At 43.0% G+C, this 22980-nt stretch overlaps 1 protein-coding gene across 6 annotated transcripts in view; it reads right to left on the bottom strand.

The window, feature by feature from the left end:
• PTPRG (protein tyrosine phosphatase receptor type G) overlaps positions 1 to 22980 on the bottom strand; it is an 831563-nt gene that overhangs the window by 113948 nt on the left and 694635 nt on the right. For all 6 annotated transcript variants that reach the window (XM_068253766.1, XM_068253765.1, XM_068253761.1 and 3 more), the window contains one exon: positions 16496 to 16587. In XM_068253766.1, the coding sequence (XP_068109867.1) occupies positions 16496 to 16587 (92 nt within the window). The remainder of the gene's footprint in view (positions 1 to 16495; positions 16588 to 22980) is intronic.

Here is a 22980-nt window from a genome sequence, read left to right as displayed (position 1 = left end):
TCGCCATCTATGGCAATGAGGGATGACCACTAACTCCCTGCACAGAAGGGACTATGCCTCTTATACACTCACACACCTCCACTCTCGCCATCTATGGCAATGAGGGATGACCACTAACTCCCTGCACAGAAGTGACTATGCCTCTCATACACTCACACACCTCCACTCTCGCCATCTATGGCAATGAGGGTTGACCACGAACTCCCTGCACAGAAGTGACTATGCCTCTTATACACTCACACACCTCCACTCTCGCCATCTATGGCAATGAGGGATGACCACTAACTCCCTGCACAGAAGGGACTATGCCTCTTATACACTCACACACCTCCACTCTCGCCATCTATGGCAATGAGGGATGACCACTAACTCCCTGCACAGAAGTGACTATGCCTCTCATACACTCACACACCTCCACTCTCGCCATCTATGGCAATGAGGGATGACCACTAACTCCCTGCACAGAAGTGACTATGCCTCTCATACACTCACACACCTCCACTCTCGCCATCTATGGCAATGAGGGATGACCACGAACTCCCTGCACAGAAGTGACTATGCCTCTTATACACTCACACACCTCCACTCTCGCCATCTATGGCAATGAGGGATGACCACTAACTTCTTGTGCAGAAGTGACTATGCCTCTTATACACTCACACACCTCCACTCTCGCCATCTATGGCAATGAGGGATGACCACGAACTCCCTGCACAGAAGTGACTATGCCTCTTATACACTCACACACCTCCACTCTCGCCATCTATGGCAATGAGGGATGACCACTAACTTCCTGTGCAGAAGTGACTATGCCTCTTATACACTCACACACCTCCACTCTCGCCATCTATGGCAATGAGGGATGACCACTAACTCCCTGTGCAGAAGTGACTATGCCTCTCATACACTCACACACCTCCACTCTCGCCATCTATGGCAATGAGGGATGACCACTAACTCCCTGTGCAGAAGTGACTATGCCTCTCATACACTCACACACCTCCACTCTCGCCATCTATGGCAATGAGGGATGACCACTAACTCCCTGTGCAGAAGTGACTATGCCTCTCATACATTCACACACCTCCACTCTCGCCATCTATGGCAATGAGGGATGACCACTAACTCCCTGTGCAGAAGTGACTATGCCTCTCATACACTCACGCACCTCCACTCTCGCCATCTATGGCAATGAGGGATGACCACTAACTCCCTGTGCAGAAGTGACTATGCCTCTCATACACTCACACACCTCCACTCTCACCATCTATGGCAATGAGGGATGACCACTAACTCCCTGTGCAGAAGTGACTATGCCTCTCATACACTCACACACCTCCACCCTCCGCCATCTATGGAAACAAGGAGAGATTTAATGAATACCTGTTTATTAAACAATATCTACCAGCAGTCAGTTTGCTACATTGCTACTGACCACTATCGCAAAAAAAGTAGGCAGTTAAAATCTGACAGAACCGACGGTCTTCATGGGGGTTTCTCAGGGTTCTCTTTGTTTTCAACAGCATTTACTGAACAGCAGTTTAGCTGCCAAAATAGGCCTCAATTCATAAAGCATTACCGCAAGCGGTAATGCTGAAAACAGCAGACTTTCCTGAGCACTTAGCAATGTGTCAATTCATGAAGGCTGTTACCGCATGAAAAGCTGACATTACCGACCAGGGAGATAAATTACCGACTTGGCTGTAGTTACCTCCAACACATGTCAGTAAATTGTCAGCAAATGTCAATTCATAAAGCCTTCAACAAGCGGTAAGCCTGGCGGTAGTTACCGACACCTCTGGTGAAGTCTTAACAAGTTACCGACACCTCTGGTTGAGGTGTTAACAATGCAAAGTGCAGGGAGGTGAAGTCTGTGTGAGTCATCTGTGCATAGAGCCGTCTGTGAGAGTCATCTGTGCAGGCAGGGAAAGTCTGTGTGAGTCGTCTGTATGAGTCATCTGTGCGAGTCATCTGTGCAGGCAGGGAAAGTCTGTGTGAGTCTGTATGAGTAATCTGTGCGAGTCATCTGTGCAGGCAGGGAAAGTCTGTGTGAGTCATCTGTATGAGCCATCTGTGCAGGCAGGGACAGTCTGTGTGAGTCATCTGTATGAGCCATCTGTGCAGGCAGGGACAGTCTGTGTGAGTCATCTGTATGAGTCATCTGTGCGAGTCATCTGTGCAGGCAGGGAAAGTCTGTGTGAGTCGTCTGTGCGAGTCATCTGTGCAGGGCAAAAGAGATCTCGCCACACTGCTCTACTCTACCGCTCAATGGGCTGCGGTAATTTACCGACCTTCAACGGTAATCTCTATGAATTAGCACAAAGACCGAGAAAATACAGAGTGCGGTATTTTCCCGACAAGATTTTTTTATCGCACTGCTTTTTATGAATCGAGGCCATGTAGGATACCAGCCAGCCTCCCTACTCACTTGCACACAATTTTGTCAGTTAAACTTTGCAACTATTGTTCAGGAAATGCTATTGAAAACAAAGAAAACACTGAGAATCCCCCATGAGAAGATGGACTGGCCCAAAACCTGTCGGTTCTGTCAGATTTTAACTGCCTACTTTTTCGCGATAGTGGTCCTTTAACATGACATACTGGTCCCACCACAATCACTGTCCTGAGTGGTAGAGGCTGTAAAGAAAACAAGGCCTGTAGCATCAAACACCAGCAGATGCCTCAGCACATGTTTATTATAGAGGAACACAGAGTAAATCATATGCTTGGCTGAGCACTTGTGTATAGTGGGCCATTTGGCTTTGTTCAGATTTTTGGCTCTGAGCACAAGGAAGTGCTCGCTAGGCATTACAAGCATATAAAAGGCACCCCTTTTGATGTACATGAGTATAAAATAGCAGTATGTCTCACCAATTAGCACAAGAAAATGAGACATCTGCCCATTCTCATATGCATCATTGCAGCACAGGGAATTGCCCCCATGTGCACACTAACATGGCCCACACATGAATACAGTACATACACTCCCCTATACCAATAGGAAATCTGTGTGTGGTGTATTCCTGCCATCCAGAGCATCTTACTTACTTATATATACGATTCTTCATATGAACGATCGGAAATTATTGTTTGGGACCACTAATGGACAAAAATCTCCTAACTAATCTGATCAGATTAAGGGAATCAATTATGTGAAAAACAGTACAATTAAATGATGATAAAGTTAGTTTGGGTTGGCAAAATTATACTGTTAGGCCAGGCGAAGAAGGTAACTTCGGGGCACGGTGCTCAGTGCCTAAGCTAGGCGCTGTCTTAGCAGCAATGCTATTATGCACCCCTCTCCCAAGAGTAATTCGGGGATCTAGCGATCGCCAGGCCCCAAATTACACCACCCTCCGAGTTGCTACAACTTGGAGGGGGAACAGTATTAAACGCCGCTGGAGAGTTTAGCGGCAGCACTGAGAGACGTTATTCAGCTCGTCCTACGCCCAACTCACTGGCAGGCATACTATATGTACGCAGGCCATGGGCCCACAACCAGTGGTTTCTGGCAATCAGAGACTGCTTGTCATTTCCAGAATAGCAAAGTCCTGCGATTATAAATGTGATTTCCAGAGCAATCGCATTTTCCCCTTCCATCCCTTGCATGCAAAGTGCTTTAGGATTGCTCCAAAAATGCCACAAGAAGCCATTTTGCGATGGCCGCTATAAAGTTCCTCTATTGTAGCGCCTTCATGATTGCAGTCAATCAGCAAGAGCCGCTATAGTGGTGCTAGTGGGCCAGAGCTGCTTCATACCGAAAACGTGCTAGCGATTTTGGAGCCAGTTAAGCAATTTTTCACAAGTAATTTTGCACAAGTAATTTTCACAGTGCTTTTGTTTAATATTTATTACAGAATCACAATGGCTCCAAACAGCTTTTCTGCAATTTTAATAATTTCAGTGTTCACCAGAAAAGCTCTGTAGCACTCTTGCTGTAAAACAGATATAACAGAGTGGAGATTCAGCTTATTACACATGCACATTCCTGACTTGCATTCTTGAGTAAAGGAAACATGACATTAGATATATAGGGATGCTCGCTATGATATATCATGGGGGGGGGGTGGGGGTGGGGGGGCTGATTTACTAAGTTTGAAGAGCAGAGTGGAATAGAAAGGAATTGAAAAACCTGGATAGGATTTTATCCAATGGCTTACCACCCTTAACTACATTATGTCGTAAAATAGTGGCAGTAGCGTAGCTGAGACAGTCAGTAGGAAGACTGCAGCCATGCATAACACCCACAGATCTACTGTAGATTGTTCTGGATTAATTAAAGAAAATGTCTTGCTCTTGGTGCATCCAAGCAACTGCAACAGCACAAACTGACGTGTTAACCCTTCAGCAATTTTTGCCATATTTTGATATAAGCCAGGAAGCTTGTAAACTATGGCCACCTATTAATAATCTTTTACATGTATTAGTCCAGGTTTACTGGATCACTTGTGTACGCCAGTGTTGTTCAATGTAAGGAAAAAATTCCTACTGTCCATCAGTCGTTCTAACAAAACATTCTAACATCACCAGCTGCCCTATGATCCTGACCAGCCTACAGCTTGGTGGCATCCTCAGCTGCCCCATGGTCCTGACCAGCCTACAGCTTGGTGGCATCCTCAGCTGCCCTATGATCCTGACCAGCCTATGGCTTGCAGGCATTTTTAGCCACCCTATGGTCCTGACCAGCCTATGGCTTGGAGGCATCCTCAGATGCCCTATGGTCCTGACCCACCTACAGCTTGGAGGCATCCTCAGTTGCCCTATAGTCGTGACCCACCTACAGCTTGGAGGCATACTTAGCTGCCCTATAGAGATGGTGGCGAACTGCTCGCTGGCTAACATCTATGGGCAGCCTGGCCCTGTACTACTTCCAGGTTGCAATGTCCCGCAGTAGTACGCATGCCCTGGCCCGGGCGCATTCATTAGTACGTATGCCCTGGCCCGGTGACATCACGCTCATGCGCAAAGCGTGCCCGGCCACAGGCGCACAATCAAGGACACGCACCGCCGGGCCAGGGCATGCGTACTAAATAATGCGTCTGGGCCAGGGTATGCGTACTACTGCGGGACATTGAGACCTAGCAGTTGTACAGGGCCAGGCTGCCCAAAGCTTCGTGGCGAGCAGTTCGCCTGCATAGGCTCTCATATATCTTTAGTGCCCTATGGTCTTTACCAGCCTACGTCTTGGAGGCATACTCAGCTGCCCTATGGTCTTAACCAGCCTACGTCTTGGAGGCATCCTCAGCTGCCCTATGATCCTGACCAGTCTATGGCTTGGAGGTATCTTTAGCTGTCCTATGGTCCTGACCAGCCAACAGCTTGGTGGCATCCCCAGCTGCCCTATGGTTCTGACCAGCTGACAGTGTGGACTCTTCCTCAGCTGCCCTATGGTCCTGACCAGCCTACAGCTCAAAAGCATCCCCAGCTGCCTTATGGTCCAGACCAGCCTACAGCTTGGAGGTGTATCAATCTGCAAAGCATGATTCCAATAGACTAAATTGAGTTCCAAGAAGTTAACTAGCTTGGCCCTGTACTACTTCTAGGTTGCAATGTCCCGCAGTACTATGCATGCCCTGGCCCGGACGCATTCATTAGTACGCATGCTCTGGCCCGGCGGTGCGCAACTTGATTGCACGCCTGTGGCCGGCACGCTTTGGGACATCACGCTCATGCGCAAAGTGTGCCCGGCCACAGGCGCACAATCAAGAATGCGCACTGCTGGGCCGGGGCATGCATATTAAATATTGCGTCCGGGCCAGGGTATGTGTACTATTGCGGGACATTGCAACCTGGAAGTAGTACAGGGCCAGGCTGCCCATAGCTTGGCGGCGAGCAGTTCGACTGCATAAGCGAGCTGCTCTCATATATCACTACTGCCCTATGGTCTTAACCAGCCTACGGCATGGAGGCATACTTAGCTTCCCTATGGTCTTAATCAGCCTACGGCTTGGAGGCATACTTAGCTTCCCTATGGTCTTAACCAGCCTACGTCTTGGAGGCATACTCAGCTGCCCTATAGTCTTAACCAGCCTACGGCTTGGAGGCATCCTCAGCTGACCTATGATCCTGACCAGTCTATGGCTTAAAGGCATCTTTAGCTGTCCTATGGTCCTGACCAGCCAACAGCTTGGTGGCATCCCCAGCTGCCCTATGGTCCTGAACAGCCAACAGTGTGGAGGCTTCCTCAGCTGCCTTATGGTCCTGACCAGCCTACAGCTCAAAAGCATCCCCAGCTGCCTTACGGTCCAGGCCAGCCTAAAGCTTGGAGGTGTTTCAGTCTGCAAAACATGATTCCAATAGACTAAATTGAATTCCAAGAAATTAACTAGCAGTTAAAAATTATCCTCTGCTATCCTGCTGGGTGATAATTACAATGGAACGAGTTTATTCAACCATACTCACTTAAAGGAAACAAAACAAAAAAAAAATCTACACAAGCAGTTTACTATTTTAATGTTGATTAACCATTACCTCAACACAGGTTATTGCCCTTTAAAAACCACAGCAATTTTCACATCACACTCCTCCATTCCTTTGCCAATAACTTTATATCTACTTATCAAACTGAAATGATCTATATATTGTTTTTGTTTTGTTTTTTTGCGGCACAGACTAGGCGTTCTTAGCGTTCTGCGTTTTGCTAGGAAATAAAATAATTCTTATGCATTTTTTAAGTCATTATTTCTCAGTTTTCAGCAGTTATAGATAAAAAATAAAAAGTGCTACTGTATATAGAGCCTACACATTTTATTTGCCCTTTTGTGCAGGTTATTAAAACATTTACATGGTGCCCCTAGTACAATGTATGGTGACAATATTTTTTTTTAAATTAAAGGTGTATTTTTTTATTTCCATTTTGTGTTTCCTTATACTATACCAATAATTATAATAATAATATATACCCTCATAACGTTTATATTAAAAAAAAAGGGCCTAAAGTAACTATTATTATTATTTTGTTAACTATAGGGTAGGAGGTGAAAGGGTTAATAACCAATGAGTTTTATATATATATATATATATATATATATATATATATATATATATATATATATATATATATATATATATATATATATATATATATATATATATACACACATATATATATATATATATTAGTGTGAGTGTATTTTTACTTTTTGGTCACTAGATGTCCCTACACAGTACACAGGAGGTGTTATGTATGTGTTTTTTATTTTCACTTTTTGAATCAACTCTGGCATCTTTTTTATACCGGTGTTCATTCATTACAGGCACTTTGATCAGCTTTGATCACATGTTCCAATTCACCGATCACGGAGCGGCAGAATGGGGATGGAGGCGAATAGGTGCACGCATGTGATCATGTGCGGCGAGGTAAATAAACACAGACACATATCTACGCCCCTTGTCCATAAAGGAAGTTTCCAGGGTCATAGAGATGGGTAGCAAGGGTCCAGAAGCAGGTCGCTCTGTTTCAAATTATAACTTACAAGCCCATAGTTTATAAAGTAACAGTGTTATGCCCTCTTGACATAAATATTTAAAAAGTTCAGTCCCTACGGTAACTATTTATGTATTTTTTTTAATTGTAATTTTTTTTTTATTACAAAAAATAAATAAATTGGGGAGTGTGGGAGGTAATGAGTTAATTTTTAGTATATAACTAATGTGTTTGTATATGAAAAATGCTTTAGGGTGTAGTTTTACTATTTGGCCACAAGATGGCCACAGTAACTTTTTGTTTATGCGCCCTGCAAGCATCCGGAAAGACACTTGCAGGAAGTGTTATGAGGCTGGGAAACTTTTTTTTTCACAATGATCGTGCTGCTTCTCGTAGAAGCAGCTGATCATTGCGGGGGCTTGGATCAACAAACGGGAATGGTTTTTCCCGTTCATTGATCTCCGGGCGAGCGGAAGGCGGCGTGCACGAGCGAGCGGGAGCGCAACAGCGGCGTCAGGTGCGGATTTCTCCGTCCCTGGTGTTAACCATTTCTTTAAGGAAATGATGGATAAGGGGATTGTTCAGGATCAGCTGAACCCACCAACCTCTGTGTTTCCATACAATGCATACTGAATATTGTGATCAAAAATAGAATTGTTCGCTAAAAATTGTACCACTAATAGGAACCTTAAAGTTAACCTGAAGTGGTCGAGGAACAAAGTTAGATACTTACCTAGGTAGGATACGCGACTATCCAAAGGCTTCTCTCTATCTAGGTAACTTTTTTTTCCCCTGGTCAGTATAGGTTTGCTTTAAAGGGAACCAGAGAGGAACGGGGGGTGAAAAAAGAAACAGATTTTATACATACCAGGGGCTTCTTCCAGCCCCATAAGCCTGAATCGCTCCCACGCCGCCATCCTCAGCTTCCTGGATCCGCCGGTACCGGACCCGTCACTTCCGGCGGACGCGGCCAATTGTCCGCATCACAGGGGCTCCCTCCATACATGTACGCATGCGGCTGCGCAGTTAACAGCTACATGCGTATCTGTATGGGGAGAGCACCCTGTGATGCGGAGAATTGGCCGCGTCCGCCGGCCGACTTGCCGACTCGCGGCAATGACGGGACCCGGTGGCGGCTGATGCAGGCAGCGGAGGAGTGCGACGTGGGAGCGATCCGTGCGTATGGGGCTGGAGGAAGCCCCAGGTATGTATATTGCATCCTCTCTGGTTCCCTTTAAGTAAAAGGTCAAAGTTAAATCTTAAAGAGGAACTGTAGTAAAAATAATGCAATTAATAAAATTATTATTTTTTCAACAATATTCATTTTTTAAATTAGTCAGTACTTGCTCACTGTAAAATCATTCCTAATCCCAATTTACATTTTGAAATTATTATTATTTATTGTATTTATAAACCGGCAACATATTATGGAGCGCTGGACAATAAATAGGGATACATACAATGTTAACAAGGAGTGTCAGATAGAAAGGTAGCACAAGGTTATACAACATAGCACAAGGTTATACACACAAACAGGGTGTAAGATACATGCTCATGTGATTTTACAGAGGCCCAGCCCGAGTTAGTCCATGGGAAGGGTGTGTGAAGTACAGAGCCCCTTGTCTTAAGAAGTACTCAAAGACCCGAGTACGTCCGTGTACACCCAAAGACGCAGCTGTTGGGACATTTGAATATGGGTCCGGCGGTGGATCAAGGGGGCACAGAGAGAAACAGTAAGGCTTTAAAGAGGAACTCCAGTGAAAATAATGTAATAAAAAAGTGCTATATTTTTACAATAATTATGTATAAAAGATGAGGTCAGTGTTTGCCCATTTTAAAATCTTTTAAATCCCTGATTTACATTCTGACATTTATTACCTGGTGACATTTTTACTGTTGGCAAGTGATGTAGCTGCAGCATGCTTTTTTGGCAGTTGGAAACAGCTGTAAACAGCTATTTCCCACAATGCAGCAAGGTTCAAAGACAGGAAACTGCCAGGAGTACATACTCAGAGTTTCTTGTGGGAGGGGTTTCACCACAATATCAGTCATACAGCGCCCCCTGATGGTTTGTTTGTGAAAAGGAAAAGATTTCTCATGTAAAAGGGGTATCAGCTACTGATTGGGATAAAGTTAAATTCTTGGTCGGTGTTTCTCTTTAACGCCTCATACACACGAGGCACAGAAGTCTGGCAACAGACAAAAAAAAAAAAAAAAAAAAGCAGTGACAGTTCATCGCCAGGTCCCCAGAGGGACAGAGATGCGGCGGAAGCTGTCGCCGAAGGTTCCTCCTGCTCTCCCCCCCGCCGGAAGCTCCGTTCATGGAGTATGGGTTGCTAGTCCGCATGCACACGCAGTACGCGTGGTGGACTAGCGACAATTGCGGCGAAGTTGCGACGACAGCTGTTGCCGGCGATTGGCGACGGTTCGTGGCGCGCGCCTCATACACACGGGGCCCTGTCGCCGCAACATGCGTGTGCCACATGTTTGTGGCGACAGTTGTGCCCCGTGTGCATGAGCCATTAGGGATCTAGAGCCTTCCCTCCTCTTAGGGGAATATCTAACTTTTGTTGTAGGAGGTTACAGTTGTCCTTTAAGATATGTTTAGAAAGGGTTAAGGTTAGTGTTAGGTATAGGTTAGAGGGAAATGTTAAACTTAGGGAAAGGTTAGTGACATAGTTTGGAAATAAAAAGTAGTCAGTTAAGGGGAGTTACAGAGTATCCACATAGCAATAAGATAACAGAGGCACCAAAAGGATAAAAGGGACTAAATGATCTTAAAAAACAATTTGGTAATAGAGGAGGCAGTGGTAGACTTACCTCCTCCAAGCAGAACACACAACTGTAGATTTTCAGTCAGTTTTTACTCCTATCTGTATTGCCTGAGGAAGCAGGTTTAACCTGCAAAACGCGTTGCACTTTATTTTGGAGTACCCAATAAACGTTTTTTTGACTGAAAGTCTACAGTCATGTGTTCTGCTTGGAGGAGGTAAGTCCACCACTGTCTCCTCTATTACCAAATTTAAAAAAAAAAAAAAATTTTATAACTTTTTATTGAAGATTGAAAAATAGAAGTTTAACAGCAAGTCCAAAGTTTGCAGATAAGAAAAATAAAACATGTCCGCATTAGTCACATCCAATCTTCAATTTTTCTATTTTCTGTTAGATCTCAATTAGCAGATATATATATATTAAGTGCATCAATTACATAATCATAACTCAAGACTCTTGTACTGGACCAATAATTCTACTTTAACATTTTCTTCACCTGCTCCCACATATTATATTACATTTATGTCTATATCTCTTATTTAGAAGCAAGTGTCCATTAAGAAAACGAATATAACTATTCTGATACAGGCAAGCGTTAAAACATTTTTTCCAGCAATAAAGTATTGCATCTAACAGTAGTCTTAACATTTATAGTATCTACTCTACCCAATTCAACTATATACAATTTTGGTGTCTCTGTCACATAATGAATCCTTCCAACCCTCAGCAATGCGTTCCTTCTCTCCATACACCCCTTTTAATTCAGACTTCAAGTTTTCCCAGGTATCCCCCTATTTTTTGTTTCAGATACCAAGTGGTGTCTTGCAGAGGGACCATCACACTAAGAATCTGTTCCCTAGAGCATTCTTTTTCTAGAAAGGATCTCCATGTTTTAAAAAATGTTTTCAATTAATGCTTTTTTTCTCATTCTATATTCAGACTTTCAAAGTGCATAAGGTGATTTATTACCTCTTTAAACATATTTTTTGTAAACACGGTAGGGTTCAGCCAATGACGCTCACTTTTAAGCTCACTTAGTCCCTTTTATCCTTTTGGCGCCTCTGTTATCTTATTGCTACATTGAGTCCACCCTAGGTGGAGGGTTTTACCCACTTCCTTCTTCTACTACAGAGAGCGACTTCTTAATCCTGAGTGGGGTCAGGACAATCTCCCCACCTGCCTTGACAGTGGTTCCCTAATGGTAACCCTGGTTTGTGAGTATTACATTTTGAATTACTCTACAAATCTTCCATTACCAGTACATACGGTACTACACTATATTGGGCTCTTGGTGTTCTCTTCTTCTTAGAGTATCCACATAGCTCATGGTGAGCAAGAGCCGCTAGGAGAGTGTAAGGGGCTAAAAGTGACTGAAATGCCATCTGACTAAAAAGTGATGCTAAATATAATTCTTCCTTCTTAAAACAGAAAGTATTTGCAATAGCTCACCTGTAATGATGCATCACTCCCAAATATTAGGGAGTGACACATGACAGGTAACTACATTTGATACCTTCTGTTTTAGGAAGGCAAAATTACACTAAGGGGGTTAAAATTCATGTCAATGATTTTGGCAGTGGTATTTCAGCTCCAAAATCACACAGCACTGATATACTGCTGCCAAAATACCAGCGCACCCACCTCATGCCTGGGGCTTATCACAAAGGAATGAATACACACAGGACAATGTTTTCGCACCTTTCTCTTCAATTTTCCCCAAGCAAATCTGTTGGCCGGGGGTGCAAGCCATAATAGTCACCTCATGTCTATTGCCAGATTTAATTGACTATTAATGGTAAAAATATATGCAGATTTGTACACAAGTAGACACAAATACAAGATAATCCATCATGAAATGACCTGGACCTGTAAGCTGTTCTGTGCTACATGAAACAAGGTTCCCAGTAACTTAATTCACCAGGAAAGATGAAGGGCTCACAATGAAGGGATTCACATGAAGTGATGCGTGCTCCCGGAGACAGACAGATCTCAGCTGGAAAATAGGATTGGGCAGGTGCTGCACTGAAGAAGGAGATAGGATTATATGGACTAAGCGCACAATGAATTGTGAAGTAATTTGCTGCTGTCACTATGGAAATACAGTTTGCAGGCCAACCAGCCTCAGTGTATAATGTGGGCAGAACAAGCTGATGGCCATTTTGAGGCCTAAGCCAATTTCCACAGGAATGTGATCTGTGAGGTAAAGGAGTATATCACGAAGGCTTTGATAGTAGCACGCCCCCTTGAGTACTGATGAGTATTACTGCTGGAATCCATTCCCTAGTTTACCTCTGGCTCATTAGCAAAGCTTTATTTTATGCATATTTTTTTTTAGTTTTATTAGCATAGTTGCTCTTAGAGGACTCTATTTAAAGGACCACTACAGTGAAAAAAAGAAAGCAGTTAAAATCTGACAGAACAGAGAGGTTTTGGACTAGTCCATCTCTTCATGAGGGATTTTTAGGGTTTTCTTTGTTTTCAAAAGCATTTCCTGAATGGCAGTAGCTAAGTCTAACTGCCAAAATAGTGTGCAAGCGAGTAAGGAGGCTGGCTGACATCTCACCATTTTGGCAGTTAGACTTAGCAACTGCCATTCAGGAAATGCTTTTGAAAACAAATGAAAACCCTGAGAATACCCCAGAAGGTGATGGACTAGTCCAAAACCTGTTGGTTCTTTTAGATTTTATTGTCTTACTTTTTTACTATAGTAGCCATTTAACAGCTGCAAACAAGATAACTTTTCCTGCACCATAGGTACAGACAAACTGGAATTTGGGGATTCAATAAACCCCAGCTAGAAACACATTTCTTCAAGTAAGCAGTATTTTAAAATTCCACTGCAAGCATAAGATTATCGTTTTTTATTCTAGCACTAGCATTAGTATATCACTAAGGCTTTGATAGTAACCTTAGATTAGTAGGTCTAGTAGGTAGGTCTTAGTAAGTCTTAGTAGGTCTAATGCCGGGAATACACGGTACGTTTGTACCGCTCGATTACGCTGCCAGATCTATTCCCACTCGTCCCTGTCTCTTATCTTCGCTCGTTTTCCTTATCTTTTTCCATTGTCCCGCCCGCGGCATCAAGCGCGGAATTGATCCGGCCGGTGATCGGACATGTCGAAAATTATCAATCGAGCCATCTAATGAGCGGTACAAACCGGTGCTGTGTATTCCCAGCATAAGTTTACCTAGCGGGCCTCACCACAACCCATCACTGACTCCCTCACTCTAGTCACAACCAGGCACTCCAACAGATAGATGATAGCCTTCCTGTTATATGATAATATCTCAGCCACAGGGTTGGACATACTCCAGGAGCCAGGGCAGTTGGCACCTATATTTTTGAGATTTATATAGTAAACAAAGCTGGCTCCTACAAAAATTCCACTTGTCTCCTGAATTCCTAATGAATTGGTCCACACTCCTATTCCATCATCTACCTTAGCATCCAGAACACTGTTCAACTAAAGCTTTAGAGAGTTTTACAGAACTTAACCTCCCTGGCGTTCAATCTTCATTGGATGTCTGTGGAAAAAGTGGTTCAATAAATTTTCATGAAATTGCTGTAATTTACCAAACATGTCAAGCAAGGGTCTAATGTGAAACCGCATGCCCCACAAAAACCTGAACCCTGCCCTAGAGCTGCTGGACGAGCCTGACTTGTCCATACCATTTTCAGCTATTTTTCCCAACATGAGTCAGGCTCATCCATTCCGCCAGGGTTAAAGAGATGGCTCCACTAAAGCTGTACTGTGCCTGTACAGGACGCTCCCGGCGACAGGAGCGCAAACATAGACACTCGCGGGGGAATGGAGGATTGTGAGTTCCGGCGTGGGCACAGGGCGACTGCATGGGTTTGTTAGAAAAGTAAAACTGCCTCTTTTTTTTTTTTTTTACACTACGCTTTAGGTTCCCTTTAAAAGACAACAAATATGACAGCCTCCGTATACCTATCATTTCAGTTACCCTTTAAATCTAATGCATATGGCTGAGCGGATCGTTCAGAAACAGCCTCATCAGTCCGCCGACAGCATGTACACACGCGCATACTGTCGGCTAAAGACCGCCCAGCGGGAGGGTCCGGCAGACCCATCGATGCATTTAGTAGTGCGTGTGTACGCACCTTTAGAAGCATTTTAACCACAGACACATCATTAGCTAATTGTGTACGCAGCAGCAGTTCTCTGAGATCCAATCAATCCATTCTAAATAGACTCTCAGAAGCTGTAAGACAACCAAGAAATCCAAAATCAAAACCTTCAAAACAGCAAGGTGGGCATTAATGTTTTGTGCTGCTGGGTTTCCAACATGAAACTATCATCTGCATGTATTTTATTTCATTAGCTATCCGGTGAAGCACATGACTTGTACTATTGGTCGGGTAATGGTGTTGGTGTTGGTTTACACATACTGGGAACCCTGACAAGTTTACTTTAACTCTTTCCTTTTTAGGGCGTGAATTGTACGTCCTAATTTGTTTCTCCTGTGTATTCCAGAATGTGAAATTCACGTCCAGCATTAAAAATCGCTCCAGCACGTTCTCATGCGTGCTAATAGCAGCAATCATTCATGAAAAAAGTGTAAAGCAAACCTGAAGCGGAAAAAGCTTATGATATAATGAATTGTGTTTGTAGAACAGATAGAGAATAGAACATTAGTAGCAAAGAAAAGAGTCTCATTTTTATTTTCAGTTATGTATTTTTTTATTTTATTTTTTATAACGGTGTTGTTACTGTGACAATATGATGCAATGCCTTCTAAGCTATAAAGCACAGCAGAAATAATGCCTCATTGAACTTTACTGCAGTAAAACCTTATCTCAAGTGGTTTTTCTGTTTCTTGGCTGTTTAAAGAGAAACTCCGACCAAGAATTGAACTTCATCCAAATCAGTAGCTGATACCCCCTTTTACATGAGAAATCTATTCCTTTTCACAAACAGACCATCAGGGGGCGCTGTATGACTGATATTGTGGTGAAACCCCTCCCACAAGAAACTCTGAGGACCGTGGTACTCCTGGCAGTTTCCTGTCTGTGAACATTGTTGCATTGTGGGAAATAGCTGTTTACAGCTGTTTCCAACTGCCAAAACGGCAAGCAGCAGCTACACCACTTGCCAGCAGTAAAAATGTCACCACGTAATAAATGTCAGAATATAAATCAGGGATTTAAAAGATTTTACAATGGGCAAACACTGACTAAATCATTTATACATAATTATTGTAAAAATGAAGCACTTTTTTATTACATTATTTTCACTGGAGTCCCTCTTTAAATGCTTCAGAAAACAATGAGAAGCCAATGAGCTTTGCTCTTACAATGCCCTCTCTGTCTCACAGAGACAGAGCGTGTGGGAACATCTAGTGGTAAAAAAAAAAAATGCATACAAAAATAACACACACGTCACACTACATTTTACACTTATTACATGAAAAGAAATAAATACCTTAATAAAATAATTCTTAGCATAATGTACCACCCAAAGGAAGCTTAATTGGTGGCAAAAAAACAAGGTATAGATTATTTTGTTGTGAAAAGTAGTGATAAAGTTACTGGCGAATTAAAGGTAGGAGCGCTGACAGGTGAAAATTGCTCTGGTCCGTTAAGGTAAAAACCCTTGGGGGTGAAATGGTTAACCTTCCTAGCGGTATGATTATTTCTGGATTTTAGAGTCTAAATGCGGTACAATTTTTTTGCACACTTTCAGACCCTAAAACCAGGAAAACTCATGCTGCTGTAGTGAGATTGCTGTCTGTCGTCATGATGACATACAGAGATCTCATCAGATGGATGCAGAGCCTCCTAGCACAGGAAGGAGAATGGCTGCCGGCATCTGGATCCCAGGAGAGGTGAGGTAAATTTGTCACTGTGAGCTATTATCTGCACAGAACTCATGGCCGCTACCACGAGTCAGCCTCGAGGTTACCGCTCTGAGCTGAGGTTTTCCTCCCCAAGCCTGTCTTGAGATTACCGCCAGGAAGGTTAACAGTTCAATTCTTGTAAACAAATATTACCTCAAGAAAGCCTAGATTGTCCTGAAAAAAAGTGCATTACTTTGATGACAACAGTTATAAAAAAAAGTTATTGCTGTATCATAGCTATACAGATGAAATTCCAAAATTGACAGGAAACTTAAGGGGTAAAAACCCAAGAATGTGAAGTAAAAAAAAATCATGAGGTGGACTTAGTAAAAAAAAAAGTTTTTTTTTTAAAAGCAAGTCCAGCAGTTTGCTTCAGCCATATTTGCTTTTTGCACATAGGTACACGGTAATTATACAGACAGGTTTCTAGTGACGCACCTGGAATGGGGATGATGGGTATGTTGTCATTGGGGACGACCCTTGGCGAGCTGCTGTCATCCACGTAGAAATGCGCTGTCTGAAAACACTTCCTGTACAAGGTAAAAGAACAAGTGTTAATTATCCAGTTTTCAATACTCTGTAGTCGATCACACAGAACTTTGCTGCTTTTATGAACTGCCAGACTCAATCCAACGGAATACGAATCAAAGTTGTGAGTTCAAATATTTTCAGTTCTGAGATAGACCGCTGCTTCCATCTTTGATGACCAAATTTTTGTCTGATGGCTGCCAGTTACTTTCAAACACCATGTGCAGAAAACTTTTACTTCAAACAGACTGAGATGTAACATACAGATCACTAAGAACTGCAGCAATCATCTTAAAATGGTTTAAAATACAAAATACACCTGTCCCAATGCTGGGCAATTCAAACTGAACACGCAATGAAAAAAAGATATCACGTCAAAGAGAGAAGTATTTCCACAGCTATACCTCGCAGAAGTAATATGCAAATCCAAACTTTACTGTAAAAGCTGAGCTTAGTTCCCCCCGCTTCCTCTACTCTAGCCTCCTTATTGGTCCTTAAATATCACAGGCAGCTTCGCTGACAAAAAGAAAAGCTCAGTAACTCAACATGCTTTCCTTAAACTGAGACTTAAAGCAAACCTGAAGTGGAAAAAAAAATAATGACCCCTTGAACTTTCCTGCAGTAAAACCTTATCTCAAGCTGTCTCTCACCGTTTATTAGCATTTTAAGTGACTCAGAAGACAGGACGGTATTTGATCCAGCGAGTCGAAGAGCTCAGAGAAACTCTTTTGCATAGATAACAACTGAAGTTTTTTTTAACTCTTCCTGTACTGGAGAAAAAACAAGACTTTTTTTCTTTGATATTAATGTTCTATTTCTTAGCTGTACTACACATACAATTCATCTCATAAGTTTATTTTCACTTTAGGTTTACTTTTTTGGACATCCAAGATGAAAATAAACTGATAAAAAAACTCCTCCTAAAAATGACTTTTTTAGATATCCTACAGTTTTATTTTATATTTAAATATAAAATGTTTACATTTTTTTACTGTTAATGTTTTAATTGTTTCTGCTCAATGACACCTTCATTGAAGTATGGTAGATCTCAAATCCAATAATTGACCCTTTTTATCTCTTTCCTGCTCCCGGAAGCCATTTACTGACAGGAAAGTATTTCATGGCTGTAATTACTTATCAGTGAGGGTTATGCTATAGTCTGACCCAGTTCGAACCAGATAGAAACTGTCACTTGCATACCTGATGTTTAACGCTTTCAGGCAGAGAAAGAAAAAAAAGGAACACAGCCTAGTTATTTGTGTGCCTGATACTATACATACTCATGTCTATCTCATGTCACCTCAATTGTCCTTTAACCTCCTTAGCGGTATGGACGACTTAATACGTCGATTACCGCCGGAGGTTGCCGCTCAGGCCCCGCTGGGCCGATTTGAATACATTTTTTTTTAAACACGCAGCAAGCACTTTGCTTGCTGCGTCTCACCTGATCGCCGCCGCCCGCTGCCGATCCGCCCGCCGCGATGCAGGGCCCCCCCAGGTGAGACCCCGTGCGCTGCCTGGCCAATCAGTGCCAGGCAGCGCTGAGGGGTGGATCGGGTCTCCCTGTGACGTCACGACGTGCGTCGCCATGGCGACGGGGGAAGCCCTAAAGGAAATCCCGTTTCAGAACAGGATTTCCTGAATGGCTTACAGCGCCGGCGGCGATCAGAGGGGTGGGAGGGATGCGGAAGGGAGGGGGGCATCATGTAGCTAGCGCTAGGCTAGCTACATGATTGAAAAAAAATAAAAATTAAAAAATAGTGCTGCGCTGCCCCCTGGCGATCTTTAATAGAACGCCAGGGAGGTTAAAGGGAACCTGAAGTGAGATGAATATGGAGGCTGCCATCCTCATTCTCTAATAAACAATGCCAGTTGCATGACTTCTGTGCTGATGCTCTGACTGCAATACTTTACATCACTGGCCCAGAATTATGACAATCTGATTATTTGACTCTAGCCTGATTCCAATAGCTGCATGATTGTTGCAGGTGTGTGATTCAAAACAACTAAAGCATTAAGCTCAGCATGACAGCCATGCAACTGGTACTGGTTATAAGGGAATGAAGATGGCAGCTTCTGTATTCCTCTCACCTATCTTTAGAGTACTCAACTTTTCTGAACAAACAGAAAGGCTGAATCTAACCCGCACTAGAACTTTCTCCAACTCACATATACTTTCAGGGGCCCTGCTCAGCCCTCCTTTAGTCCCAGCACAATGTGGCACATGGCACACTCTGGGGTTAATAGGCAGAAGGTGTTTTAACCCACAACCCGGCACCAGTAAGAAGGGTAGAAGCAGGGTCCCATAGAAGAGGGAAGCGTGGCTAGATTGGTACTGTTGTCCAGTCACTTCTCGGGCATCACAGGATGGGAAAGGAGCCACATGAGGAAAAGAAAAATCTACTTCGTTATGTTAGTATACAGTTTTGTTTGTTTGTTTGTTGTTGTTTTTTAGGTTTACTGTTTTTGTTACCTATAAACATACTGAATATGCACTTTTCATTTGTTGTCACATCTACTTGCGCAATAATACATTTTGGAAATCAGGGCCTAATGCCACATCAACTTTTAATAAAACACACGATATAAAACAACACATACAAAGTGAATGTAGCAATAAAAAGATTGGGCCAAATGACTGTAGCAGCACAAAGGACAGCACAACACCTGGGTAGTGGGAACGAGGAACATTTTTAGTTCCAAAATACTGAACAGGGGTAATAAGGGATTCTGTTCACACATTGGGATTGCTCTGTACTGAGTTTGCATTGTAAATGTGCTAGTTCCGATAGTCCTACAGTTCAAAGAGAGAAAAAAATGCAGCATGGACATACATACAAAAAAGTATAATTTTCCCATTTACTCAGTTTAACTTGTAACAACCAAGAGAAAGATATAATATCAGATGATCATGAAAAAACAAAACAAGACAAGAGTCAGTGAGACGGATAAATTATCACTCCTCTGTCTCAGCACTTTGTGAAACCACCTTTAATTACAGCTTTGAGCCTGTGGGGATACTTCTCTACCAACTTTGTACATTTTGACCAGGCTTTCTCAACCAGGGTTCCTTGAGTACTCTGCAGGGGTACCTTGGCATTTTCCCCCATCGTGGGGGAAGTATAATAGAGCACACTATAATAGGTGGTACTGTAACAAGAAGCACTAAATTGCAGGGCTGTGGAGTCGGTCCAAAAATCCACCGACTCCGACTCCTCAGTTTAGGATTCCACCGACTCCGACTCCTCTAATTTGCATATTACAATTTTGTTGATTAAAAGTATGTAACATGAAATTTGTCTCTTAACTGCCAACGCTTAGGAATTTTACAAGACAACTGAAGTGAGAAGGATATGTAGACTACTATATTTATTCCCTTTAGACTAAAACTAGTCCTTGGTAAGAGTACTTGTAAAAGGTACAAACCGATACAAAGAACATCTATCAGGCCCTAGGCAATGTAAGTGTGGGTACATGTAAGAGTGATGTGCAGGTACTCTGCAGGGGAATGAGGAGATTGTAAACAGACAACACCTCTGTGTTCAATGTGCCCAGCATTCTCAGTGGATTCCCTGCAGCTCTGTGGGGAGTGCATGTGTAGAGTACTACTGTGTAACAAAGTAAACCTGAGACAGATGAAATTAAAGTTTTATACATACCTGGGGCTTCCTCCAGCCGCCTTCAGGATAATCAGTCCCTCGTTGTCCTCCTCCACCACTCCGATCTTCTGCTATGAGTCCAGGTACTTGAGCCAGTCGGGCGTAGTGCGCATGCACACACTCCGCCACCAGGAGCATACTTCACCTGTGCAGCACTATTGCGCAGGTGCAGAATGTTCCTGGCTGTGGGAGCGGCATGCGGCCGGACAGCGCTGACTGGCTGAATTACCAGGACTCATAGCAGAAGATCCGGGTGGTGGAGGACAGCGAGGGAGGGCTGGAGGAACCCCCAGGTATGTATAAAACTTTACTTTTCATCCGTCTCAGGTACCCTTTAATTTGTAGTCACCAAACCAAATTTTAACAACATATCAAATTATTTGATTTCATCAGCAAAGGGAGTGCCTACATTTGCATAAATCAGCATCAACGCAGAATTATTTCCATCTCATTGACCATCTCTATTAGTGACACGGCTACACATCAGGCTTTATTCTTACAGCATAGATGTTATTTAGTATATATAAGAGATTCCTGTGTACACATCATATATACAGTCACAATCAGATATGTATATCTGACCTTAAAAATACGGGGACTGCTTTATTGAAGCAGCACAAGTAACTAATTTTGATTGGTTTATTTCATTTTTGTGGACTAAGCACGGCTATTACTGTATATATAGTGTATATATACATTATTTTTAATGACTATTATCTGAGAAATAGAACATTTTATCATATTTTCTATTTTAATTACAGTTACAAATTCATTAGGAGTCGGAGTCGGAGCATTTTTTCCCGACTCCGACTCCAGGCACCCAAAATTGCCCGACTCCACGACTCCGACTCCACGACTCCACAGCCCTGCTAAATTGTGGGGTCAGGAGACAGTATAATGAGGGGCAGTGTAATAGGGGGTAGTGAAATAAACAGCCACACATACTTTTAAAGACCATGCCTCCTGAAAAATAAATGTAGGGGTTCCTTGAGAACAAAAAAATGTTTGCAGGGGTTTGTCAGGAACCGGCCCGCGGCACGCCTGCGTATACGGTTCCCGACTGCGGGTTTGACCAGATTAAGCGGGGAACAGCCTTATTTAAGCTACAAACAAGGCTGGGACCCCTCAAACACTTCCCACTGCCACCACTAGCGTTGCTAGACACGTCCCCTCAGCTGTCGAGGGCTCAACACGCAAACTGCGTTTTTGTATTTGGGTCAGCTTTGCGCTTAGGCCGAATACGAGAACGCCACGCACCAACACACACAGTACAGTTGTACAGTAACACAGCACAATCAGACACTGACTCGTAATGCAAGTTACACGTGCAGCAAAACCACTAACAGTCGTTCAGAACGATACTGTTAGCTACTCGCACTGGCGTTTCGTACGTTGGGTCAGCTGCGCGCTTTAGGCCAACGTATGACAAACGCCCCCACACACACAATGCAATTACAATTTCATATGGTAGTGTTGCTCAAACATACAACTAGGCACGGACTTATACACAGCTACACTGCAGTCTCCTCTAGGCTATGAGTGTTAGTTTAGTACGGCAGAAGTCAAGCTTATTAAATAATAATTTAATATTCCACAAAAAAATAGAACAATGCAGAACTTAATATATACAAAAGATTACAAAAAACAAAGTAAACATAGTTACAAGATAAAAGTTACAAAGATACACACGGATACTTGCGTAAAAATAAAAATGGGGATTAAAAACGTTACCAACTTGAAGGTCTCAACGTTGTCGGCAGGAGCATGCCGCTTGTTCGACCAGAAGTCGAGATCAACTCTAGCTATGCGCTATCTCCAAGAGCAGATACCGGTGGCTATCCTGGGCCAGCTTAAATAGTCCGAAGTGTCCCCTGGGGCATTTAATGTCCAGCCCCCAGGAACTAATGCACTTTCCCCCGTTTGTGACATCACCGAACGCTTGTCATAATCTTGAGAACAACAAATATCCTGTTGACACTTACAGATTTCAAAGCAATTCCTTTTCCAGAGATCCAACATCCACTATAGTACCCACACCCAACAAAAGACTTCCTTAGCCCAATTTCCCCAGGTTACAATGTCTATACATCCAGAGATTGTTAAGTGAGGCTTTCAACTCCAGGTGAAAACTTGATTAAGGCTTTTTCCTGTCTCCTGTTTTTAAAGTCTGCAGAGATTTCCAACCCCCTTCCAATAGATGCAATTTACAGGGTATGTTTGCGTTTCTTCACCACAAGTTGACATGTGTTAGTCTTTTCCTGACTAGGCTTGCTTTGTGTATTGAGACAATGGGCCGTCTCCTGAGTTCAAAAAGCCAGGCAGATAATCCCATTAGCAGAAACTCAAAGCACTTCATATGGTCAAGACAATACCCACTTCCTTGCCCCAAGCAATCAAAGGCAACAGCTCCCTCCATGGAACACAGGCAGAAAAATGAAAGAATATGTTCCTGTTATCCTTACATCATAAGAACCCCAATATATCACCACAGGGTTCCTTGAGATCAGAAAGTTATTTGCAGGGTTCCTCCAGGGTAAAAAGATTGAGAAAAACTGACCTAGACCAATTATGGCTAACCTTGCCACTCCAGCTGTGACAAAACTAAAAATCCCATCATGCCTCTGCCTCCCAAAGTTATGCTTAGAGCTGTCAGAGTATTGCAATGCCTCATGGGACCTTCCACCACAGCTGGAGTGCCAAGGGTAGCCATCACTGATCTAGACTATGCATTATTTT

The sequence above is a fragment of the Hyperolius riggenbachi genome, chromosome 9 (genome assembly GCF_040937935.1).
Source record: "Hyperolius riggenbachi isolate aHypRig1 chromosome 9, aHypRig1.pri, whole genome shotgun sequence".
Classification (NCBI taxonomy): domain Eukaryota; kingdom Metazoa; phylum Chordata; class Amphibia; order Anura; family Hyperoliidae; genus Hyperolius; species Hyperolius riggenbachi.
The sequence above is the reverse complement of the archived record's forward strand: the minus strand, read 5'-3'. Positions and strand labels throughout refer to the sequence as shown.